A 26,405-nucleotide genomic window follows, 5' to 3' on the forward strand; every position below is an offset into this window, starting at 1 on the left:
CTCTGTGCTCTTCATTCTGTGTCTGCTAACTTGCCATAAATAATTTAGAACGTACATTTAATTTGAGATTAAATTATTGTCATTATTTAATATGATTAACTCAAAATACAGACTTAGGTTTTAAAATATTGTGTCGTGTATGAAAAGATGTTCTGTAATAGAATGCTTTGACCTTTGCCAAATCAGCATATGTGAACTACTGGTAATCCCTGTGCGTTTATAATTACCAAAGTGGCTTGGATGGCTTTACTTAGCCTTAAATCCTGACATCACCTTCAAGCACAGAAATCAAACTTCTTGTAATTAAGATTGTATCAATGCTGTTCTCACCATTTCTCATCTTTTTCCAGTAGTTGTAATAAACCAAAATTTTATGATTCATTGCCTACCTTAAGCACTGTTCTTTCAGATATTGCCAGGCTACTGATGCGTAAACAGAAATGTAAATATATGCTTGCGGACGGCTGATTGCTTGGGCTTACACAATAGCACTGAATCACCGGAGTAGGTCTCCTTGTTCTGCGCTGCAGTCTTAACAAATACAGTTGAGAAGCTCAGCAGAGCACAGGGAGTTTGTTTGGGCTCACTGAAGCTTGTGGTTTTCCATTCCAAATGTTTTTCATCCTAACTGTGGTTTCTAATCAAGTGCTTTTCAGTTCACAGACCCATTACAAGGTACAAAAAATATTTAGATTCAATAAGTCAGCAATCGACACTTAACTCATAATGATCTTTGTGATCTGGTGGAGTACCTGGGTTTTATTTTCTACATATGTCAGAGGAGGAGGAAGGAAAGAAGATTCTATAGCATTTAAGCTATTGTTTCTAGAAAACTATTTCAGGCATTCTTCCGAATCCAAATGTACATAGTTATGTGTTGGAAGTTCCAAAAGTTGCTGTATTATTATGTGTTTAAAAGCTGTATTATTATGTATTTTAAAGCTATGGGAAAAAAAAAAAAAAATGCAACTGATTACGTATGTTTAATTACTTGAGCGCTCGTGGAGTTTGTATGTGTGCAGGTGTATGCTGGGGAAAAACAGAGCAGAGGTGTGTAGGGAATTGTTATCATCATGCTAGTTGCTCCCATTAGACACCTGATTTTTTGTGTGTATTTCTATATTACTCCATAAAAAAAATTATTTGAATATTACAAATTGTTGTTCAAGTGATTTACTGAGTTTGAGGATCCTGTCCCAAGATCAAAGGAGTGAGCTAGGAGATAACTACTTCAGAATTGTAAAGGAAAGCCAAGGATAGAAGTGCGTATGTGCAGAGATATGGGTGCTACGTGCTGTACGTATGAAATACATGAGGATAATTGCTGCCTGAGCTCTGTGCAAAGGTTATGGTGTTAATTGGTCAGGAGTGGGGAGGATGTGGATACCAGACATCAGATCTGAACACTGCAGTTCCTAAGAATGCCTTAACAACAAAGGGAAAATGTGGAGCTTGTTGAATGTTGCTTGGGACAGCAGATTTCCTAAGTACAGAGACTGAAATGAAGATCCATAAACTTATGGGAATTGCTATTTCCAGAGAAGCATGACTGATGGTTCCAGAGAAACTTGGCCTTCTTACCCAGCGATCTTCTCTTTATAACTGATAAGCCCAAGAAGCACCACATCTTCATCCTGTGGTGCAGGTGTTGCCCATATTAACTGCTGTCCAGGTGCATATCTTGCATTTGACTTACCTGAGCTTCATGAGGCTGCATTTCTTCAGCCTGTCGAGAGCCGTGAGGTGGCATCCCTACTCTGCACCTTATCAGATGTTCTGCATCCCATGCCTTCCACAAACCTGATGGGGAATGCAAACTCCCCTGCCTTCCTTGCCATGCAACCCCTGAAGCTCCATCACATTAAGACAGAGCATTGGGTGTAGAGCAGCAGTCCCTTTGGCTAAGAAATAGCTGGCTAGAATGTGATGTTTTTCATCACCTCATCCTAAAGTCAGTGGGTAGAAAGTGAGCATTTCTAAGTACTAAGTACTAAGATGATCAGGGGGCTGGAGCACCTCCCCTACGAGGACAGGCTGAGGGAGTTGGGCTTGTTCAGCCTGGAGAAGAGAAGGCTGCGGGGTGACCTCATTGCAGCCTATCAATACCTGAAGGGAACCTACACCCACGAGGGGAGTAAACTCTTCAAAAGGGCTGACAACAGCAGGACTAGGGGAAATGGATCCAAGTTGAAGGAGGGAAGATTTAGGTTGGATGTTAGGGGGAAGTTCTATACAAGGAGAGTGGTTAGGCCCTGGAACGGGCTGCCCAGGGAGGTTGTGGATGCCCCGTCCTTGGATGTGTTTAAGGCCAGGTTGGACGGGGTCCTGGGCAACCTGATCTGAATGTGTGTGTTTGGTGGCCCTGCTAGGCAGGGGGGTTGGAACTACATGATCCTTGAGGTCCCTTCCAACCCGGGTGATTCTGTGATTCTGTGATTTCTCTAAAGGGTTCTGTCTTAGGCTCAGAGGCACTGTGCATAATGTGTATGGCTTTGGCTGATCCCTGTTCCAGAGGCAGAGCACAGACTGCAGCAACAGATTTGTGCAGCCTAGCTGCTAGAATGTGCTCTTCTGCATGTTTTTCTTGTTTGTCTTTGGGGGAAAGTTAATTTAGTATCCTCTCAAGGCTAAATTCTAAAATTCTTGCTTTATCTTTGCTCCTTAGACAAGCAAATCCTGCTCCCAAGGGGTTTGGAAAAAGGCATTGCTCTGCAATATTTTGCTTCAGTGTCAAAGTGAATCAAATCTTGGAAAACTTTGCCTTCCATTGCATGTATAAAAGTACATATGCATGTATCAATGTACAAATGCAAGCAGCAGTTTGATTTTCAGGAGTTAGCTGGTGGTTCCGTTTGTAGTGAAATTTATATGTTAAATCCTTTAGCCCGCTGTAGAGTTAAATACTAAGTAGGAACACTAAGGGTGCCTGGCAGAGCAGGACTGAGTAAACCTGATATTCAGAAGTCCACATGAGTCGGAACGGTTCATCACATTCTATGCAGTACATGTGTACTTGAGGGAAAGTACACTTAGTTGGTGTGACAGCACCATGGTGGGGATGTCGGGGAGCGTTCTTCAAAGGAGAAGGTTGAGCTCAGGGCCATGGGCTCCCAAACCAAAGCAAGGGGGGGTGGGAGCCCTGCGGTGAGGCTCATTGGCAGCTGAGGGCAGGAACAGGATACGTCTCAGCTGGGGTGGCTCTGGGAGGAGCAAGTGTTGGGATTAAAGTGTCTTGATGAAGTTGTTCCTTTTCCTTTCAGACGCAGACAGTGATTTTCATGGGGTGGATTTTCTGCCTGACGACCTCAGTGACGTTCCAGACGAGACAGGCATGAGGGTGAACAAGAAATACTCCTGCCTGCCTGCTGAGGAGAAGGGGATCCACATCATCAACATCCGAGCTATTGAGGATATAGGATATGACCAGCATGAAAGCACAGTGAGTAAAGGATTTGCCAGATATGCAGCAGCTGGCACACTGTGCTTCTTTCCTGACCTTATTCCCAAATGTTCCCTTTCGTTGGAGGCTCTGACTGTCTTCCCCTTCCCTTTCAAGGCTGCAGAGGAGGCTGCTGCCAGCCACAGCACCTGCTTGTTTGGTGGGGTTGGTGCTTGGGTGTGTGGGCTGGCAAAGGGAAATAAGGGATCCTTTTTTTAACTCCTAGCCTAAAAAGGGGTTGGTTATTCTCAGAGTAATCTGTCAGTAAGGCTGTGGCAACCTTTAAATCTCTGCCCACGCTGAGCAGAAGTTCCAAAATTGCTTGTGAAAACTACTGTTAGCGGAGGTAATGTTAAACAGTTTGTAACACACAGCAGAGGTTTTTTCCCCATTGTCAGATTTCTAGTGTCATTAATTGTGCCTTGGTTAAAACTTTTTATCAGCAGTTTTAAAGGAAGTTAGTAACATAAATGCACAGGATTAGGAGCTGGTTGTGTCGTAAGCTCATAAAAGAAAGTTTATTCAGGTGAAGGCATGGAAGTACAGTGAGCTGTGTAACAGACCTTGCTGGAGAGTCACCATAAAAGCAGTGCTTGATTCATTGTGTTTGTGTTTAACTGGAGTTGAATGTTGTGGAATGATTTTGTCAGGGATGTTTTGAAACCAAGATGCCCTTTCTTTGTCTCTTCTACAAGCAGAGGGACAGGGCCATGCGTGGTCTTAGCTGATGCACCTCTCTACCTTGGTGGCCTACAAGAATCTTGCAGTATTAAAGAACATCCTGCAAAGACTCTATTTACTTCTTTAAATCAGGACAACAGGCTTCTTTGGAGTCCTTTGGCTCATTCCTTTCAAAGTTCAGTAGAGGTACTCTTATCTTTAGGGAATGCGTTGAGGCTTTTGTATGCAGAATGCAGCAGGCTCTCCTACAAAGTCAGCCAGTCCTCAAGAGGGTCAACTTTTCAACAAGTTCAAGGAAAGGCAGAAATTAATATCTTTTAGTACTTTGGTATGTCTCTGTGGTTATCCTGTCCAGTTTTCAGGCAAATGTGTGAAAACAGGGCTGTGTTTTGAGACTTATGTTTCTTGTGTCCTGCAGCACTGCACAGCCAACCTACGCAGTGTTAGTTCAAGGCAGAAATAAAGCCCATGCCACCCTCAGTTGTGAGGCAGTCTGGGATTTGATAAGTGGGGAGAAGAGTGTTGAACTCAGCTAGCAAGGAGCCCGTTTCCCTGGCTGGAGTCCAGTATTGGCTGCCCTCGGCACCCAGCTGGCTCCCTTCAGTCTGTAGGGGGGCTGATCTCTTTCTCAGATGATACAAACTAGCAGCAACAGATAAAAGAAGCGAGAAATGTTTGCACATGATATCAATCTATCTGTCAGAATCAAAACACAGATGTCCCAGATGGAAGAGGACAGATGATCTTAGTGGCAATTAGCCCTCAGCAGAGACAACCAAAGCTACCCAGTAGCTGACTTATGAAGCAGTGTGCTGAGAATTAGATTAAATCCCAGTCATTTTATCTATTTACTTCTGGCCAATGAAATCCCAGCCGGCTATCAGGAAAATTGCAAGTGTTAACTTGCAAAATTGTTTTGAGTGAGTAGCATGTGGGGTCTCCGCCTGCAGGCTTGCTGCCGGAGGTTAGGTCTTGGCGTGCTCTTGGAAAGCAGCGCTTGATACCAGGCCATGATCTGCTTGGTGCCCATTTGACTGTGCACTAATTATTCTTCTCCTTCCCTCCACACCCCACTCCCTGCTTCCAGCTGTTGAACTCCCTATCCAAAAATCCAGATGCTGACTGCAAGTATGGACTCTACTTCCGAGATGGCAAGAGGAAAGTGGATTACATCCTGGTCTATCACTACAAGAAGTCTTCAGCAGGGAGGACGCTCACCAGGAGAGCCCTGCACAATGATGGAGGTGCCAAGAGCACCAAGCAGGACCCACTGCCTGGGAAGGGTGTGCAAATGGAGATGGGTGAGAGTGAGCCCCACACTGACTGCCACGAAGATGACAAGAGGTTTCGCAGGGAGGAGTATGAAGGGAACCTGGTGGAGGCTGGCCTGGAACTGGAACGTGATGAGGATGTAAGGAGCTGCTGTAGATGTGTAATGATAAGAAGGATAGCTGGCAGTAGATCTGGGGAGATCACAAGGTCGCAGAACCAAAAGGGTTGGGAGGGACCTCTAGAGATCGTTGAGTCCAGCCCCCTGCTAAAGCAGGTTTCCAACAGCAGGTAGCACAGGCAGACATCTAGGTGGGTCTTGAGTGCCTCCAGGGAAGAAGAATCCACCACTCTCTGAGAAGCCTGTTCCAGTGCTCCATCACTCTGACAGTAAAGAAGTTCTTCCTTGTGTTAGCATGGAACTTCCTGTGTTACAATTTCTGCCCCTTGCCCTTGTTTTATTGCTACACTCGTCTGAAAGGAGTCCACCTACGTTGACTTGACTCATGCACTTTAGATATTTATAAACAGTTATGAGATCCCCTCTCAGCCTTCTCTTCTCCAGTTGTGGCCTCACCAGTGCAGAGGGGAGGTTCACCAGGGCAACAGGCCGAACTTCTCAGCCATCACTCATGATGGCACGTGCCTTACTGCCACACAGCTTGCTGGTGTGTTATCATAGCTAGAGGCGAGGCTTAGATTGGCTGTAAACAGCAATCAGAGGTTGATGGATTGATGGTATGCCTTGGGTTGGGTCCACTGGTAATTCTGGCTCTGATGAAGAATATCTGATGCAGACAGTAAAATTTTCGTACCTTGGTGCAGCCTCTGGAGAACTGTGTTTGTGCAAGGTGTTCTGCTAAATACTCTGGTTCAAGCACGTGGCTCTGGGTTGCAGTTTTGCTCTTTCCATTCTCAGATGTGAACATTACAGCCTTTCACCTGTACCCTGAAAACAGCATACTCTATTAAAAGACCATTAGACTGCATGAAAAGTGATGTCTGTGAAGTACTGCCAATGTGTGATTAGTAGAAATAGCCACAGTCATATTAATTTCAAAGAAAGCTATTACAATTAACTGATCCAACCAATATGCCTGAAATCTCCATGACAGAGGGTGAGTGTTTGTGTTGGTTTTATTTACTGGATGCAACAGTTGACATTAAACACCTAGAACAGCAATCAGTGTTAAATAAACCTGCCACCCCTAATTCACAAATAACAGGTGAGGCTAATGGTACAGTGTGAGAAATCTTCCAATTCTCTGTGCCTGTGTGAAAATATGAATTGCTTTGTGTCAGGTTGTTGTCGCGAGTAGTTTTGCTCACTTGTTCATTAAGTCACTAAAATGCTCTTCAAGGAAGTAAATTCAAGGGTGGCTTGGAAATGATGGCTGATTGGAAGGCTGGCAGTTAGTTATGTAATCTGGGTAGTCAGTGGGTTTCTGGAAGGCAGGCTGGGAAAGGTAGCTGTCCCTTCATGCTGTGGGTTTCCGAGCAGCTCCTGTGAGGCAGCAAGAACTCCCCTCAGCTCCACTCCTTACAACACGTGGCATTTGGCCCTGTGCCTGTGAATCAAATTTACCTGGCTTAGCCTATATTTGTGTCCGTAGCCATTAGCTTTTATTTCCCAAACAGTTTTTATCTTTTTATCTGTTTAACCTAATGGTAATTGTTCTGGAAGACAATAGCATTTCTGAGTCACGTTTTATATCAGCTCAGTGCAGAGAGGTACCCAGTGATTGTCCTGTTGTTAGAAACTGGTCAGCTCAAACAAATGAGGTGATAATGTTGGCTGTAATGGGCATTTCTCTAAATGTAAATGAAACGCAAGGGGGAGAATGCTTAATTTCCTCTCATCAGTAACTTTTTCTCTTTTTTTTTTTTTTTTTTAAAAAGACTAAGATCCACGGGGTTGGATTTGTAAAAATCCACGCGCCATGGAATGTATTGTGTCGAGAGGCAGAGTTTCTTAAGCTCAAGATGCCAACAAAAAAAGTAAGCCCAATTTTCCTGTTTTTTCTTTTTTTCTTGGTGTTTTGTTCCCCCATCCATGTTGGAAGGCATTCTTTAAACACATGCTCATTACACCTTTCAAATATACTTTTATTCCCATAAGCATTTATAAAATAGTGAACTAACCTGCACAGCCTGGCAAGGAGAACGGTGACCCCCTGGCACTTAGTATGAAAAATGGGAGGATCACAAAATTTCTTGCTTGGGACAACAGAAAGAACAAGTGGAAGCAGTGATGGAAATCATGAACTTGTGGCTCCCGCCGTTGTCTGTGTGCAGTACGAATGATTTTATGCAGTGCCTTACCCTCCCAATGTGTTTTAAAGGAGGTTGATAATGAAATGTGGTTGTACATTTTGGTGGTTTCTTTCTCACCCAAAAGGTTGGGCTGCTTAAAAATGAATGTACTACTTTGCACACAGTAGTCTAACTGGGTTTAGGTGGCTACTTACATACATCATCAGTCATTCTTGCAGGAGTTGGGACTACTCTACCACAAAGTAAATTACCTCTCAGAATATTTGAAATGTCATTAAAGATGTGACGGTGTATTTTCATCGTGAGCTAAATTCTAAGTCATCTATGATAGATTGCTACCTGCTCAGTGAGAGTAGCTTAGAGATTGATTAATATTTAAACATGCTAAGTGCATGTCCCAGACTGCGAAGGGAAGTCTGTAATGGAGAAAGAGACACTCTCAAAGCTAAGCATCATTTATTACAAAACTAAAGCTACACCTTTGGTTTGGATTTTATATCAATCCCCATTATTGCCTCACTTACTGCCTATTTTAGTCAGAAGCGTAATTAGATAAAAAGAGAACTGCAGTAGAATAGTGGCTTCAATGTTAGGGAATTAAAATATCTTCAATAATCTTTGATTACATGGAAGAGGAGAAAATCCTGAAAGCTGCAGGATGTTGAGAGAAAAGCCCCTGGTGCTGCAGGGTGAGCTGACCACTTCTGTTCATTACTTCTTTGTCCTGTTGCACTGAGGAAATTGTACCTGTGAGTGCATCTCTGTGAACCAGAAAACTATGAAGCTTTACTGTTCTTTTGTTTTCCCCCTCAGATGTATCAAATCAATCAGACCCATGGTCTTCTGAAAAAGATCAACTCAGTAATTCAGAAGATAACTGAGCCCATCCAGCCCAAGGTGGCTGAGCACAAACCGCAGACGGTGAAGCGCCTTTCCTACCCCTTCTCCAGGGAGAAGCAGCACTTGTAAGTGACCATGGTGCCAGCAGGCCTGGGCTGCTCTGGTAGTGGCTGAAAAGGAAATGAATGTCAAACAAAACTTATAATGTCATTTACAACAGTCTTTTTCCGTGTAAAATGAAAATGCTCAGTAAGATTCTACGGGCAGAGTTGTGGATTGATAATGACAAAGATAGTTCCAATTATGTGCTATGGGCAGCTCACGTGTACTGCAAATCAGGTCTTGTCTTGTGATACGAAGCCAGTGGACTGGTAAGAGTAGCTATAGACGTGGGTAGAGGGAAAAAATCATAAGGTGGGGCCTAGCCAGAGTTTCATTTGCCTTGGATTGCTTTGCTGCTGCTCTTCCTTGGCCAGCATCCCAGAGGCAAAGCTTTGAAGAGTGTGTTTATGTGCGTGCCAGCTGGAACAAATACCAGTCCCAGGGAAGGATTTCTTCACTCTAGATACAACATTATTTTAATTTTTTTTTTTAAATGAAGGGATGTGGGACACTAATGGAGCCGTGTATTAGATTCACGTGCCTGATAGTGGGGCCAGTCGATGTATGTGATGTTTGATGTGTTCTTAGGCTTGCAGCTATTATATTTATATATGTACTGCATGTAGGATGCTCCTGCAGCAAAGGAAACTGATAGCACAGAGAAAGCCCAGAAGGTGCTCCTTAGCTTGTGCTTGGAAATGCCTTATGATACTTGCAGAGGTGGCTGTCTTCAGTGAGACCATCTTAGGCATTTGCTGAATGAGAGAAACCAGACTGCTCTTACAGGTTTTGCGGGTATGGCCCAAATATAAAGATTATTAGGAGAAAGAAACCTAAGGCCTGTAGCAGTCAGGAATTCAATTAGATGAGCACCAACAGCCTCTTTTGTGTGGAAAATGCTATAAACACATACAGCATGTCTTTAAAATGCAAGAGTTGGACTTTCTTTTTAACGAGATTTCCACAAGCTACCCTTTAATGTTAGCTATGAGAGAACCCCAGGAGAAAAGAAAATACTGAAGGGGTCAACAAGACCAGGAAATTACTGTGTTTTGTTTTGCTTTTTTTTTTTTTGACATAATGGCTTCCTTCTGATCTTTTAACAGATTTGATTTGTCTGACAGAGATTCCTTCTTTGACAGCAAAACAAGAAGCACTATAGTAAGTACTGTCTATAAATAATTTATGGTAGATAGTGCCTTCATCCTGGTGTTAATAGCCCCTTTGCTGGCTTTGGTACAAAGCCTACTGAAGTTTGTCCCTTTGTACCTAAGGCCAGAGATCACCTGTGACATTAATTATTTATCCAGTAAATGTTTCCAGCTTTAGCTTGTACAATAAACTGTGTTTGATGCTAACAGATTGCTGCCTTTTGGACAATGATTTGGATCTTCTTTTTGGTTCATGGTGTAAGTGAAACATGATTTCTTCATAGGCACATCACCAGGAGGGAACAGATTTCTGCATTGCGCCTATCTGTCCCAAACTATACATTACTCTATTGCAACTCTGCAGCTCCCTTAGAGAAGTGAAGGCTAAAGCAGGAATAAGATATCACAAACTACATCTGAGTAATATCTTTTGACTCAGAACATGAAATAGAAAAGGGACAAAGTGCTCCTCTGTAGTCAGATATTAAAGGGATATTAAAAGTAAAGCCTACATGGCATCCAGGGCTGTACTAAGCTGCAGTTGCAGCAACAATTCTGCAAAGCATGGTGCTGATTTCTTGCCCACCTTCCCTAAGGCTCCTAAAGAACACCAGGCATGCAGCAGTAATGCTGATTCTGTGTTGCTTCATTTGAAATCCCTGCAAATAACCTGGTAATAAAAGGTAGATTGAGCAGTGTGCAGCATCATCTTATCCTGCATGCATTTCTCTTTGTATTCTTGTTACTTAAAGTTCTCTCCTGCCTTTCCCATATGTATTTTTAAACCACAGTGCAAATATTGACCCTCCCACTTACAGCAAAATGAACAGGAATCCAGTCACTCCCTGCGAGACTTTGGTGAACAGAAAAAGCTGAAGAGCTTGAACTTATTAAAATACAAAACAAAAAAAATCAAATTATGTAACTAGCCATCTTTCTGTGACAGCTCTTTAACCTGTGGGGACTGAAGGGCAGTGCTGGGCAGAGGGGCAGCCTCAGGTGTTCCTCATGACTTGGCAGGCAGCAACTGTGCTGCTTGCCCCTGCAGAGCTGCCAATGGTTATGTGCAAAAATGCAGGTTGACCTCCCCTGCCATCCTGACTCCACGCCAATATGGAAAGGTTATTTGACAATAAGTGAGAATAAAACATAGAATGAATATGTCTGTTTTGACACCAGGCTCTGAAAGGTTAGGGTCAAACTGTTTCTTTTACCTGTTTTTGGATAGCTGCCAGACGTGTGCAAGCTCGTGAGGCTGGAGGCAGCAGTGTCTGCAGGTCACTGCGGAGCATGAGCAGCAAGGAGGGGAGGCCTGACAGCAGGGAAATGTAATCCTGTCCCCCTCAAATAAGCAGTAGTAACTGGCCAGCGAGCTGAGCCTTCCTCTCTTGTATTATTAACTGTGTAAGGAAGTCTTGATACTCTGATGTGCTGAGCGGGACAATTTTTATTAACGAATAATGACTTCACCAGTGTCTTTGTTCTGCCAATACTTGTATCTGAGCTGTGCACAGAAAGACTGTGCTTTTTGCTGGCAGTATCCCAAGTAAGCATTTCTTTTTTTTACTTCTACAGGTTTATGAAATTCTGAAAAGAACAACATGTACCAAAGCAAAATATAGCATGGGTAAGGAACTTTATTGAGATTTAAGATCAATATTGTTTTCAGATATTGAAAATAATGGCAAGCTTTAACCGGCTGTGGAGTTTTGTTTTTTGTCCTGCTCTCTGATTTGATGTATGTGGATGTAAGTGTTTTATTTGGAAATATAATTACCGTAGCTATTTGGAATTTTTTTCAAATGTGAATCTATAGATTCAACTCTAAATGAGACATGAGCATGTAGGCCCTTTGTATGTTAGTTATGACCTTTATGGCAGGGCTGGAAGGTGATCTAGAGCTAGGGGTGACAAAAGTTCTGCAGTTCAGTTTATCACCCATGGTAGTGGATGAGAACAATGCCATGCACTTCCGTAACTGCCCTGAAACCTGTGGCCACTGCATTCCCTTTGCAAGGACTTGAGTGGAGTGGTGACTGCCCAATCGCTGTTATGAGTAGAAGTGAGTTTAACCTGAGGCCAGCCCTTCCCTTGGCCCTCATGGCAGGTGTGGGTAAAGTTCATGCTGCCACAGCCAATGGTTTTTAGGATTTCACCTAAATCTGGTTTTCTTAAGAAATAAATTCCTGATGTGAGTAAATATGAATTCAAGCACTGTAAGGCAGAAGTGGTAGATAGCTATCTGGGGAATCAAAAATAAAAATGGTAAACCAAATTATATAAGATGAAAGGCTGTATTCTCTCATATCCTGTTGCTTTAGCAGATGACAAATAGAAACATATTTGGATGAGGAAAAAACGCATGAATGTGGGAGAAGGTATTTGATAACTGTTGAAGTCTGTTATAGCGTTTATTTACCTACAAGCAGCTAAGTAAAACAATGGGAACTTGAATTACAGGTAGTTCTGTTCAATATTGACCCATCAGCTGCTTAGAAATCCATCAAATAATAAAGAACAATTATACAAGAAACAATTACCATGCTTGGATTTTTCTGTTGAAGTAACAGCATACAATGTATAATTGTGGAGTCCTTGTATACACTAAATTTTCTTGGGGTTCAGCCAATATTAACAGAAGTTTTGTTTCCCTGTAGCATGGGAAATCAAAGTTAATTTCTGACTTTCAGGACCCTTTTTTGAGTCTGATGCCAGATCGTTTTACTGGAAGTTATGTACATGCACTCTTGAAGGGAGAGGACCATGTAGTTTGAGTTCTTGCCTTAGAGTTGGTTGCTCACTTGATTATTTTTTATTTTTTTATTTTTTATTTATCAAAAAAATGGGAAACTGGTTAGAGATTAGCTGAATAGGGCAGAGGCTAAAGGAAGGTAAACAGTTAGGATTTCTGGATTGTTCTTCTTCAATAGACTGGCAAGGTCACAAAGTATACCAAATAAAAATGTCATTAGGCCCGCACATCCGAGGATGTAATCAGTATAACTCAATTGGGTTCTTTGTGTTACGGCGCTGGAATGCTGGGTTACAACCCAGCAAAGGTTGCAGATGGATTTGAGTAAACACAGATAATGCTACAACACTTTTATCCAGCTGGAAAAGGGCAGCAGCACAGCGAACACTGCACTCTTTGTTATTCATTTTGCAAATTTATGAAAATGTGAACCTATCATAACTGTTAAATGCTGGTATGTGGTATTATGTAGCTCTTTTGTATCACTGCCCTAAAAGGATAATTTATCCATTCCCTAGTTGGTTGTGCTAGAAGTGTGGAAACATTTGCAGGCAACTTATTGCACTGCATAATTTTAAATATGACTTGGAAAATAATGATACTACAGGATACTAAATGCTCCTGGAGCAGTTTCTCCAGCTAGTGCTATTGTATTATTGAAGTTGAAAAACTCTTACTTTAAGAACAATCAAAAACAGCTCCTGAACCTGCAGTGATTGCTTCCTGGTTCATACTCGCTGTCCCACACTAGGTAGCAATGAGTGGATGGTCAACCCGGAGCATGCTATAGCATGTAATTTTTCTGCTCTTTTTTTTTTTTTTTTTTTTTTTTTTTTTTTTTTTTTTTTTTTTTTTAAATTTTTGAGTTCTTTTGAATTCTCCACAGTGCCATAGGTTTTTTTGTTGTTGTTGTTTAGCCTTGCACAAAGAGAACTGCTTGGCTTTGCACCGACTGACCCAAAGTAGCTCTGGTTCCACAGCCAAGACCAGTTGGTTGAATCACCAGCCATAACTTCATAAATAACATGGCACGCTCAGATGTGGGCACCCCTCCATCACTGGCAGCAGCTGTCTGAATGGCAGCAGGGTGTGAGAAGCTGTGTGCGCCCTCAAGGGCCATGGTTTGGCCAAGAGACCTGTGGGAGGGAGCACTACGAAATCATAAAGGCTGGAAAGATAACTAAGATCACTTAGTCCAACCATCGTCCCATACTTGTGACCATTCTAAACCGTGTCCCTCAATGGATGTGCCCTTCAGCCCTGTGCTCACGCCTTCCCCAGTTCAGCCTCGCTGCGCTCCTGCCGTGGTGAGGTAGCAGTACCGCACCCGAGAGGGAAAAACCTGCCCCTTGTGCCCCATGCATTTTGTAGATGAAGCATTAAGTGCTTTCAGGCTCATGCATCTAACTAATAAACGGATGTGTAAACAGGGAAAGGAGAGGGAAGAAAGAAGGAAACTGCCCTTTTAAATAAAAGACGAAAATGTGGTAAATATGGTAAGTATTACGCCAAGGTCTTTGCAAAGGCTTTCCCTACAATTTCTCTAATCAATCTGAAATCTGAATTCAAAGCTCTGTGTGTATGGTGAGTGTGTATGTGTGTTCCTTTATACCATCAATTGCAACCATATTCTTTTTGTGATCAAATCTTCTGCTACATGCTTTCAAATCTGCAGGCTTGCCCTTAAATCAAACTGACTTTTCAGAAAATGTAATTTATTATAATGACTAATTTCAAGTCATTGGCTTCTAATTCTTGATTCTCAAATATATATGACTTCTTCTTGCTCTCTGCAGTTTTCCATTTCATAAAATGAGTCATGTTTAATAACCTATATGATTAAAAATGAAAGCACGTGGAAAGGAATGAGATGGCAGAAAAATCATTAGCTGACCAAATTGCTGTTATTTTGAGGGAAACCTCCAGGAAGCATGATGAAGTGGGACTGTCTAGCCTCAAAATTGTAAATAACTGTTATGTCTTTATTTTTCAAGGGATAACCAGCCTGCTTGCCAATGGAGTTTACAGTGCTGCATATCCTTTGCATGATGTAAGTGATCTTGGAATGTATTTTCCATGTCTACTGTCTGACACCAAGCAGTTTTTAATATATAATGCATTAATGGCATCATCCCAAACATTGATGCTCGGGAATACAACTTCCTGCTTGCTTGTGTGATGACTGTAGTCATTTCTGCAGGCTGTTTCCATCACTGTGCCCACTATTAATGAATTTCTCCCCTCTGTCCTACTTCTGATGATCCTAAGTGATGTCTTTCATGAGATGTTCAAGTGTGCTAAGCCATAATGTTCACTGGGATAGAGAGGATTAGGGGGAGATGGGGAATTTAGGTGGTGCCCACGCATGAGCTGGGGATCTTCATACTGTCAAGGTGAGTGATGTCAAACCTAAACGTGCTGGGAAGAGCCCAATGGATGGCTGTCAAAGTCGCGAAGGGACTGATGCACCTCTCCTTTGAGAAGAGGTTGAGACAGCTAAGACTGCTCAGCCTAGAGCAGAGGAGGCTCGGGGGATCTCATAAATGTGTCAAAATACCCAAAGGAAGGGTGCATAGATGATGGAGCCAGGCTCTGCTCATTGTTGCCCAGTGGGCACAAACTGGAGCACAGGAGGTTCTCTCTGACCATCAGACAGCACTTCTGTGTTGGGTGTGTGATGGCATACGTTTCTTAGAGAGGTTATAGACTCTCCTGAGGGATCTTCAGAAACTGCATGGACATAGTCCTGGGTACTCTGCTCAGGGTATCCCTGCTGGAGCAGGGGTTGGACCAGATGGTTGGACCCCTCTGACCCCAACCGTTCTGTGATTCTGTGAGGCAGAGGCACACAGCAGCTGGGTGCTGGTGATACCTTCCCTTGGAAGTTCATGGCATGGCTAAAACTGTCAAACACAATCAGCCTTGTCCTCAGCCAGCCTTCCAAAAAGGCCTAGTGGATGTCAAGAGGACATTACAGAAATACTGCTCATGATGGGCTGGCTGCGTAAGAGTCTAGAGACTGCCAAGCCCAGTGCAGGCTGCCCCATGGGGAACGTGTGAATGAAGCATGCTGTCTTAGTTTTCTGTCCTGTTTGCTGTGTCTCCAGTGTTTTATCTCCGGGTAACAGCAATCACAACAGGTCCGTTGCCTGCCCGATACTTATCGTGAACATCAGGCACTCGTAAGCTATAGTGATATCACTTAAAAATCCAGAACAGTTAAATAAACTTCTCTGCATGTACTGGCCCCACTTCTTTAGATAACTGCTGATGGGCTCTGTTTTAAGTAATTTATTTATTGTCTTCATTTACTCCTTTATCATACTTAAAAATAGCTCCACAGATCTAATCAGCCCTGAATGTTTGGAGACTTTGGGTACAGATCAGCTATCTCAGCTGCTCTCTCCTCTGTCAAGTGGCCTGAGGTGAACCCCAAACGCCACGGAAATACCGCATCCTTTCCCTTGACATTTTTAGGCCACCTTTATCACTTATTCATTTATTTTTCCCCAGTGATGGACACCATTACTCTTTCTTAATGTGCCTGATGACAAGAGACAAAGTGTGCTATGACAAATGAACTCCTAAAATGCAACATTATTTTACAGATTGCTTTTCTGGTTTTGATGCATTAAGCAAGAGGGATCCATGGGCGTGCAGGAAGCATAGCAGCTCTGGGCGTGACTCACTGAATGACATGAGTTTTCTTTCTTTAAAGGGCGACTATGAAGGTGAAAACGTCGAACCCAATGACAGAAAAGTAAGTGGATGTAAGGGGGTTGACAGACTTACGAAAGTCCCAGCCTAAAGTTACCTGCTGGAATCTGGGCATCGCCCAGATTTCGCACACCATATCACAAAAATGTCATGCAGTAGAAGTATGTGAATACTTTCTAACATTTCAGTTTGCCTTCATGTGGAGCTCAGTATGGCTGTGTATGAAATGCCAGCTTAGTAACAGTGCACTTCTTACCACATTAGTACTGAGAGCATTTAGACACAACACCTAAAGTTAGGGTGCTGCAACTTCAGGTCTGAATGAGAGAATATGCTCAGCTATCTTCAGATGTCTATACCCAGCACAAACCCTGCTTTGTGCCACAGCCAACCATGCAAAATTCATTGCAGTCTCTGGGATTAATGTGCCGCTACTCTGGAGTATGGGGTTAGAATCAGGCCCAAAAAGTGGGCATGTCAGCTAATGGGAAGGATAGAGACTGGCTCATTCCTCATAAACACTCAATTTTTATTTCCATTTAAGCTTTAATATGAAGCACATCCAGAGGTGGTATCATTACTGTATCATTTTCTGCATAAGCCTGCAGTTTAAATTATTTTTAGTGTATGTATACTGAAAAAAAAAACAAAACATGTTTAGTAACCATTCTGAGGGAATACTTCTCATAAAAAAATGCAAATTTCCCTACATTTTGCAGAAATGTCAGTTTCTTAAATTTGGAGTGGAATTTCTGCACACTGGTGACCATGCTCCTTTAGAGCACATCAGCTCACTATCAGTGTGTCAGAAGAGAGCTTGGGCCTGCTCCTGAACTCTCTGCTTCATGAGAGGAGTTAATGAATTTGATTGCCATGTGCTTTGGGCTGCTAGACTGCCTGCCTTTGCCTTCCAACTTGTTTCACAGCCACATTTCCATGAGGAAAAGCGTGGTTCAGGGTGTAGAAGTGGGTTCAAACCCTTAATGTTGGCCTTATGAAAATAGGTATCCAAAATTAGAGGTTTGCTGGGCCTAACATGCAAATGAGTCATCAGGAGACAGCTACTGTTAATTCCCAACCCCTTCTCCTCCCCATTGATTTGTGTTAAAAATACCACATGCTTATCATTTCATCATTGAGCAATACACCCCTGAAAAATGATGAAACATGGATGAAAGTCCATGTTTTGTAAATCAGCTGGATTACTGTCTTCACTACTAGCCTCACAGATGCACTTATTTCACAAGTTCACTGTCTGTTTTGAAATGTTTACCTTGGCTTTTGGCTTCTAATTTCTTCAAATAATCTCTTGGTGTGCTTTGGCACATCTCTTCTGGTTTCTTGAAGCTTTCTTTAATCTAATCCGGTGCTAGGCCAGACTGTGCCTTTCTTACAACAAAATTAAATTTGAGACATAGAAATGAAGTAAATATTTAGGGATAGCTCACTGATCTTCTATAATCATGTCTTTGAAGCTACGCTTTGAATATCAAGCTGATAAATGTCAAGATAAATGAGATAATTCATTTGTACTTTAACTGCAAACTTGGTTTGAAGAGGCATACAAAAGTGAAAAATGACACAGATGCAGAATCTCCTTCATTTAGTGTTTCCTGATAGGCTTGGCCAGATTAGCTTACTGAGGAATCATCTCATTTCCAGCACTAACTTATCTTATTAAAAGGAATTAAAAAAAAAAAAAAGAAGTTTCAGCTGGTACACATGAATGTTGAATTGTCTGAATCATTGCATGTTTCCCAAGCACAGGCAGCAGAGCTGAAACTCTTGGAAAAATGGTTGAAAGAAACCTGCAGTAGAATGAAAAATCACATACGCAAGAATGCTGATCTTTAATAAAAGCCTGCCTTTCAGGTTTCACTTTCTGCCCTTATGGTTGTAAGGAAACTAGTAAAGATGAATTATTTTCAGGAAAGAGGGGAAAATCCATAGTCCACTTTTATTTTTGACATCACATTTCCATGGAAGGAAAGTCGTAATTTTGAGTGATTCAAAAGCACAATGGAGCAGTTCAACTTGGAAGATCTGACCAATGATTTGGCAGGAGAATTGCTAACTGCTCTGGAAACCCTGTTGGCTCTGCACTATGATGCTTGAGATAGGGCAATCTGTGGGCAGTGGCTGGAGTGCCCAACCTGCCCGGCCTGCTTTGCTTCAAGGAGCATGGCTGCATGTGCCAAGCTTCTCCTGCCACAGGCATAGAGCCTATAGACTTGAGCAGTGGCATCCTGCTTGGGCTGCTCCCCTAGGAAGTGGTCTCAGAAATGACCAACAGATTATCTCCTTGAAATACTAGTTATTTGTTCAGTAATGTATTCCCTATCTCTTTTAACTTGATTAAACCAAGGAGACAAGCTGAAAAGGAAGGCGTGAATTCTAAAGCATGTGTAGACAGGCTGGTTCCCTCATCCCAGGAAAAGCAGGCTGGTACAGGTAACCAGTGAAAACAGTTCTTTTTATCCAGTGTGTATTAGACGCATTGATTTCTTGTTCAATCTGTTAGGTGAACTGAAAATCAGATCAGAGAAGCACTGTTGATATATTTTACAAAGTAAAAGAGAAGTTGAAGGTCTCAGAGGAGCCTGTTTTTATGAGAGATTCAATTTTATAAATCATTAATAGGGATCATTGTTCTTCTTGGCCTGTATCCTAACCGAAAGGATGAGAGGAAATCATCACATACTTGTAGTTTAAAGCTGAGAATCTCTTAAATGTGGGTTTCAAGGCAGCTCTGCACAGCTCCTCTTGATGAATACTGAATATTTGTGCAGTGGAAACAAACCCACTTATGCTTGTTTTCTCTGTCTTGTTAACTCAAAGCATGTTCATCTTTTCTATATGTACTGCTAAATTCCTTCTGCGGCTCATAAAATCAGGACTGCTCTCCCCATCTCTGCTGTAGTTATCCATCAATCCCATTGCTGAAGAGCCTTTTAATGTACTAGAATTCATCACTGCATTATAGCATGCCAGATCATCAAATTTGCTTTTAATACTTAATGCAGACCATGTATATTGGCAGATCTGAGTTATGTGTTGAAACCACAAAGCATGAGCACTGCAAAGGAGAAATCTGCCCTGCATGTTGGGATTCAGCTTTTACCTTCCTTTCTCTTTTACAGCTCCTGTGTGAGGAGTGGGCAAGCTATGGAGTCTTCTATAAGTACCAGCCCATTGATCTGGTGAGGTGAGAGCCAACCCTGAGGGCATGTTCTTGCACTGCAGCCATGCCTGCCGGTGCCCGGCAGTGCTTCGGTGCTGTGGAGCCACCCCATAATGCTCCCAAGGACACGCAGCTGTGTATGTTTGCATCTCTGTGTCAAGCAGGAGTCCCTGCATATACATCTCCAGCCACCACAATGGAAGCCAGGGGAACTAGGGTGGGCAGGGAGGAGGTTTGTGTGGGTTTTCAGTACTTTCTGTGTGTTTCATTCACTCTTGGTAAGAGCAGAGACTCTCTGGAGTAACTGTGCTACAGAAAATGAGGGGCTCTGGTAAGAGGAATAGCTCTCAGAACATCCAGAGATATCAACTTATACAGCAGAAACACAGGAAAACAATGTTCAGTTGGACTAACTGGCTTTCATGGTGCCTGCATCACTGGATTAACTCCATGCATGAAAAAGAGAGTCCTCTGAGGAAAACATTCCCACAGGTCATTGGATCTTACTTTCTCCATGTTTAATCCAGCTGTGATTCATAATTTTAGCCACGTTATATTTTAAGAAATAGGAAACATTTTTTCCTCTCTCTTTTTAAAAATCTTTAATGTTTTTCAGAAAATACTTTGGAGAGAAGATTGGACTATATTTTGCCTGGCTGGGAGTTTATACACAAATGCTTATTCCAGCTTCCATTGTAGGGATTATCGTTTTCCTATATGGCTGTGCAACTGTGGATGAGAACATACCAAGGTAAAAGCAAATAAAAAAAAATACACAACAGATGTTTCTATCATTTGAGGCAATTAGAATTTCAAAATAAAATGTTACCTGTGTAGATGCTCTGTCACTAATAACTAGAGCAAGCACAGCTGAAAACTGTGGCTCCCATTTCTTGGGCTTTTCCTTGCACCTCTTGCAGTGCCCTGTCTGTGTGTGCCATGGCATTCCCAGGTCTGGCTGCCAGCTGGCACTGGCCAGAGTGCAGTGAGTGCTCTCTGTCCATGTTCCTCTTCACATCCTGCATGTTTCATCCTTTGGGAGCTGTGTTTGAAGGGGGTGGGTGAGCTCCATGGGATGGGGGGGCTGCAGTCCCACAGGTTCGTGTTCCAGTAAGTGATGGAGATATACCGAGGGCTGAATGTGGGCACCAGAACTGCAGCATGTCTTAAGATCATTAGCAGTTATTGTTAATGTTACTTTGTTGAGCTGTGCTGAATGTACTAAAATTAATTCTTGGCTGGTTGCTCAGGTGTGGGGTTTTTTTTCTAATGCAGATCATTATGTGAAACTAACAAAAGGCTGCTGATGATAGGTTTTGGTGCTCCCTTCTTAAAATGCTGAAAAGCATATTGTGTGACATGAAGATAAATCAAGAATATGTATGTCTAAACTAAGCAATTGCAGTCAGATTAACAAAGTCGTGATGTCCCACTATTTTTAAATTTCAGTACATTTTGTTATTATAATAATTATGAAGCCCTATGATTTTGCATTATTTGCCCCGCGTGCATCATCAGCTGTAGATGAAAATTACATAGTTTGTACAACAACCAAGAGCGGTGATTAACAAAGCAGATTAATGGATATCAGAAAATAGATTTGTGTTTTTTTCTTTTTTTGTGGATAAGATTGCTTTGTACTGCTTCCAACAGTGGAAGAAAGTCAAAAACGTTACTATTGGTCGTCTGCAGAGAAATTAAATTTGTTGAACTCCAGTGTGTTGATCCTCAGCACTTCCCTTGTACTTTATCTGTTGCTGTGGTTAGTATTTTAAAATAAGTTTGTTTTGTTGTTTTTTTTTTTAAAAACAATAATATTCTATAAAAGCAGAGTCTTTTGCATCTGCTATTTCAGCCCCTCCGTTAGCAGGGGTTACGGATGAAGTTGCTGACTAGGCCAAGAGAGGGAAAGACTACAAGAGTAGCGTTTGGTGGTCCTACAGATCAGAAACAGATACTGTGCCGAGTAGAGTGGCCCATCAGAAATGACTGACAGAGCTTGGATGTTGGGCCATACTGACATTGCCTTTCATGTGTTGTATTGCTTCTTTGCAGTATGGAAATGTGTGACCAGAGAAACAATATCACCATGTGTCCCTTGTGTGACAGAACATGCAGTTACTGGAAGATGAGCTCCGCTTGTGCGACTGCTCGTGCAAGTCATCTGTTTGATAACCCTGCAACTGTCTTCTTCTCAGTCTTCATGGCTCTCTGGGGTAAGAAGATGTATGCCTTGATGTTAAGTTTTTAATTATTTAAGATAAAACAGGAAGGAGCAGAAGAGATAAAGCAGTATATTTATACTCAGTTAATTATATTAAGGACTTCTCTTTCTCCCCCCTCCACTCCCGCCATGAAACTGCCACTCCCAGATTTATATTCTGGACTGAAAGCTAAAATTCAAGAAGTTGCTCAAGATGAATGTCAAATGAAATTGTTAAGCATCTGTCATAAAACTGCAGCATGGTATGTCAAAATTTCATTAACGAGATTGCATAGCTTGCCAAAAAAATCTATTTGCAAAGCCAGCTTCCACTTTAGAGCATTACGGAAGAAATGTATTGATGTACTTTGGGGTTGAGGGGAGGGCTCCATGGGGAAGTGTAATGGCCTTTAACGTCTCTGGACAAACCAACATTGATTCCTGAGCGTGTTCCGAGATGCAATTAAGTTTATCAGCAAGAAGACATCAAGCATGCAGACCATGAGCCGGGAATTGTGTCATAATAGGTACTTTTTCTAATGCCGACTGGCCCTGTATTTGAGCAAGTTACTTAACCTTTCTTTTCTCATCTGTGGAATTTAGTTAAAAGCATTGTGAAATTTTTTGTGGGAATAGTTACAGAGGGCTACATGAGCCACGGTCATCCTCGTGCCAGGCAATGGGGACCTGTCTAGATAGATAAATGGGAACGATGGGTCCAAAGCCCATGCTTGTAACTGGAATCCTGTACAGGGAGGCTACATAGAACACTTCACTACCTTCAGCTGTGTAGTTTGACCAGCCTCATGGTTCCCAGTGTTGGTGAGAGAAGTGCGAAAAGTTTGCTCTGGACTGATTTTTGTAGAAGCCAATGTAATTCCTCTTACAGCAGTGTCGTCTTCACCAATGTCTTAATTTGAATTGCAGTAAGCTAAGGGCTGATGCTGAGAGCTCACTGCCTAGGAAAAGGGCTGTCCTGCAGAGGGATTTAAGGGCATCGGGGAGTCAGGAGCACTGCAGGTACAAAGGAAAAGCTGGAGACCTTGGGAGGTTGAAATCGCCGCAAGGAGGAGTGCCTGTGATCTTCAAGATCATCTGGCCATATAATGCACAGGGAGAAACGTGATACACCCCAAAGCTGGGTGCCGTGTCAGAGGCTTTAAATAGACTGATGTTCTCATGTGGAGAGTCAAGTATCAGTTTCGGTCTCTTTCACTTACTGTTATTGTGATCCCCACACAGGTATTTGCACATAATGCTCTGTTGTCCAAAGAGTAGGGTTGTTTGCCTCCCTTTCCTTACCAAGAAACTCTGGATTCCTTCATGCACTTTTTACCTTCTGGGGCAAAGGCAGACATATTGGAAGAAGTCAGTTTCTGTGCTCTGTGCAAAATAAGGCTTAATCTCTGAAATAGTTTTGGAGTGGGATGTGAAATTCCTCAAGTTATTTTTAGGTCAGTGTAAAACTTGATTTTGGTGGAACATCATATAAAAAATGTTTCAATAATGTCATTTTGAATTTGAGATCAGGTTTTCCACAAGGTTGTGAATTTGCATTATTTTAAACTTCACTTTTAAAGATTTCTTAAATTTTTTTTTTTTTTTTCTAAAGGGAACTAGAAATTTATTTCTTAAGGAAATAGTATTAAGAGAAATTAATTCCCTCTATATGTAAGTATGTGTATATTCTGCAGTGCCATTTATGAGCACTTCTGCCTGAAAGGAGTTTTATTAGGCTTCTGTACAGTTGAAGAACTGAGGCAGATGAAATCTAAAACAGCAAAACGGCAGCAAAATGTCCTTAACATGGCAAGGAAATAAAGTTTGAGGGAATTCCTAAAAGAGCCATCTTGGCCAGGTTGTCTTTCTCTGATGTTGTTCATAGAAATGATAAATTTGGAAAGACCACCAAGATCACCTGCTCCGACTGTCAGTTCATCCCCGCCATGTCCCTTAGTGCCACGTCTCCATGTTTCCTGAACACCTCCACGGATGGTGACTCCACCAGTTCGCTGGGCCAGTATTACAGAGTTCTGGAGAATTCTGCTTCCATGAGAGTTTGAGCAGCTGTAGGACTGACCCATGCCTGCCACAGGTTCAACATTACACCTGAGCCTTGGTCTAGTGCTGTTCTCCAAAACAGCTGGCACTCCTTGGCCAGCCCGGAAGCTTACCTGGTGTTAAGTGATACTGGCTTACTTCCAAAGGCGTGAAGCTGTGGTCTTAAATGACATGAAAACCTCACAGGATCTAGATAAGATCATTTGGATAATAACCTCTGGGAAGCGTTGAGCTCTGTGTACACTGATGGGCCCAGATGAGGTATGAAAATGCAGAGGTATGTGTGGAGAAGTGGCTGTGCTCAACCACTGCAGCATACCTGGCACATTCGCCCACTGCTTTGAAATGAACTGGCTGCATTTCAGATGCAGTATTTTCATTTTGCATCTTTGTAAGGCAGTGCCACAAAACAGCTCCTAGCAGCAGTATTAAACAACATGTCATTCATTGTCCATATTCCTCACTGTGGATGGAGACTACAGGCTGCAGGACAGGAGCCCCAGCAGCAAGAGATGTGATCTTTGGGATCCTGACATGCTCTCTTAAGAGACAGTTACATGGTATGGGTACAGTGATGAGGCTCAGCCAAAAGGCTGGCAGGTTGAAGTTACTCTTGGAATACCAAGAACAGAGCCAGGTTCTGGACCTGATGGTGTCCTCCTCTTTGTGTTCAGCTCTCTTGCCCTTTCCCTGCCTCTGTTTTTCCTGAACAAGAGGGCAAATGTTTGTGAGCACATCTGTTAATGCTCACTGCGGGAAGCTCCCCTGGGAACACCACTTCTGGGTAGTCTTGCCTCTTTCATAATCGCTTATTTATCATACAGTGCTGGTGTATTCCCAGCATCTAAATACGTCCTCTGAGAACTTGCTCAGTCTCAGAGGCAGAGAGACTGATATAGACTGGGATTTTTCACCGTGACTCAAGAAATGCTTTAGAGATGTTTCTTTTCTGGAAGTAGTCCTCATCAAAAACAAAATTTCGGTGTTTTTAATGATTAAAAAACCCAAAACCATCACAGGCTTCTTTAGCACTTTGCTCATCTGCAGCTTTAACAATATGATAAGTATTTGGGTTTGAGCATGATTATTAGATCCAATGTAACTATTATGATGACTAGATAGATGGAATAAGAATACACAAATGCTTTATTTTGATATCTTTGAGCGAACAATTATACCAGCAGTACAATACTAGTTAAATCAGTCATATTTTGTGTAGATGAAGAACAGATTTGTTTGGACTTACAAATGGAATTATGTACTGATGAAGACCAACGGTTTTATTAGTCACATGCAAATATTTAAATAACTTTGGGTGTTTGACTTTCTTAGACCTCTTAAAAGCTGTGTGCATCATTCCGCATGAAGTCATGTGGGCATAGTAAATGTCCTTTATTTTAGCTTACACAGACAGAAAAGTTGGCTGCTAGCACAGATTCCAGGCACATACCTAGGGATGATATGACTTCTGAACCTTTATAAAACATCAAAATAACTGTCAACCTGTTGTTTCAGCTGCTACCTTTATGGAACACTGGAAGAGAAAGCAGATGCGGCTCAACTACAGGTGGGACCTGACTGGGTTTGAAGAGGAGGAGGTTTGTCCCTTCCGTTCTGACTCTTTGTCTTGCTCCGCGGTGCTCTGAGTCCTTCCATGCCCCAAGCCACCAGACCTTGGCCTGTGGGGTGTTTAAAAGATAGGAAAATCCCTACGTGAACCATATGATGTTTTTATAGCCAGGCTATGACTAGTATGTATTGTTGCCATAGAAACATAATCGTGTAGCCACAAAATCACGGTTGGTGTTGGGTTTTTTTTTTTGGTTTTGTTTTGTTTTGTTTTTTTGTAAATGTGCAACCAGGTCACACCTAGCAGCATATGCATGGAATATATGGCTCATGCGTTACTCCCTGGCTGTTGTCAGGGCACTAACAACCACAGAACTTCAGCTTGCACTGCTGAAATGAAATCAGAAATGAATGTATCAAACCTGATAAAGTTACAGCATTGAATTAAAAAAAAAAAAAAAAAAAAAAAAAGGCACTGAAAATTCCACTTGAATGATGCAAGATCAAGCCATGACTTGACAAATAGTTAAGAAGGTACTGTCAGATGAGTGCTTGTGGCACTGGGGGCATTGGAAGAGATGCAAGTGTTGAGGGGTATTTATTTTGGATGCCCCAAAAAAAAAAAAAAATCCCTAGTCAGGTTTATGATAAACGTACTAAGTAGTATGAAAGGAGAAAAAGAGGGGTCTGTATATTTAAGAAAGGGTATTAAAAATCAATGAATTTCTTGAAGAAAAGGAGATAAAATGCTCAGCTTAGGACCTGCCTTACACCTTTTTGTTTCTAAATTTGCCACTTCACTAACAGTACCTGCTTGCCCTGACCGTAGCACAGTGACAGCAGTGCCAGTCTTGCCATGGCCTTGGTCACAATCCGGGGGGACAGGTCCCTTGTGTCACCCCATGCACTGCAGCATCTCAGCCAGGGCATACAGCTGGCATGGGGCCACTGCCCTGCTTCCTGCCTGTCCAGATTTATTGCTGTTGTTGTTACTAAAAGGAGCACGGCTGCACTTGTCATATCACAAGCTATCCTAAGTAGATACACAACAAATATTGTTCCCCTGAAACAAAAGCCTCATAGATTTGACAGGGTGCTGTGCAGCTGGGTGAGCCTTGGGCAGTTATTGCTTCCCTCACCCCCAGACATTTCTGCTAAATTATCTC

At 42.2% G+C, this 26,405-nt stretch overlaps 1 protein-coding gene across 2 annotated transcripts in view; it reads left to right on the forward strand.

Annotated features, from left to right (window-relative positions):
- Nucleotides 1–26,405, forward strand: part of ANO1 (anoctamin 1) — a 74,888-nt gene that overhangs the window by 31,495 nt on the left and 16,988 nt on the right. For both annotated transcript variants that reach the window (XM_042814294.1, XM_042814293.1), the window contains exons 2-14: nucleotides 3,261–3,439; nucleotides 5,208–5,531; nucleotides 7,289–7,387; nucleotides 8,477–8,628; nucleotides 9,712–9,766; nucleotides 11,332–11,383; nucleotides 13,939–14,004; nucleotides 14,503–14,558; nucleotides 16,227–16,268; nucleotides 19,366–19,430; nucleotides 20,023–20,157; nucleotides 21,462–21,622; nucleotides 25,186–25,268. In XM_042814294.1, coding sequence (XP_042670228.1) covers nucleotides 3,261–3,439; nucleotides 5,208–5,531; nucleotides 7,289–7,387; nucleotides 8,477–8,628; nucleotides 9,712–9,766; nucleotides 11,332–11,383; nucleotides 13,939–14,004; nucleotides 14,503–14,558; nucleotides 16,227–16,268; nucleotides 19,366–19,430; nucleotides 20,023–20,157; nucleotides 21,462–21,622; nucleotides 25,186–25,268 — 1,469 coding nt within the window. The remainder of the gene's footprint in view (nucleotides 1–3,260; nucleotides 3,440–5,207; nucleotides 5,532–7,288; nucleotides 7,388–8,476; nucleotides 8,629–9,711; nucleotides 9,767–11,331; nucleotides 11,384–13,938; nucleotides 14,005–14,502; nucleotides 14,559–16,226; nucleotides 16,269–19,365; nucleotides 19,431–20,022; nucleotides 20,158–21,461; nucleotides 21,623–25,185; nucleotides 25,269–26,405) is intronic.

Source organism: Centrocercus urophasianus, unplaced genomic scaffold (genome assembly GCF_019232065.1).
Source record: "Centrocercus urophasianus isolate 14NV4802_14NV808 unplaced genomic scaffold, USGS_Curo_1.0 seq_14, whole genome shotgun sequence".
Taxonomy (NCBI): Eukaryota; Metazoa; Chordata; class Aves; order Galliformes; family Phasianidae; genus Centrocercus; species Centrocercus urophasianus.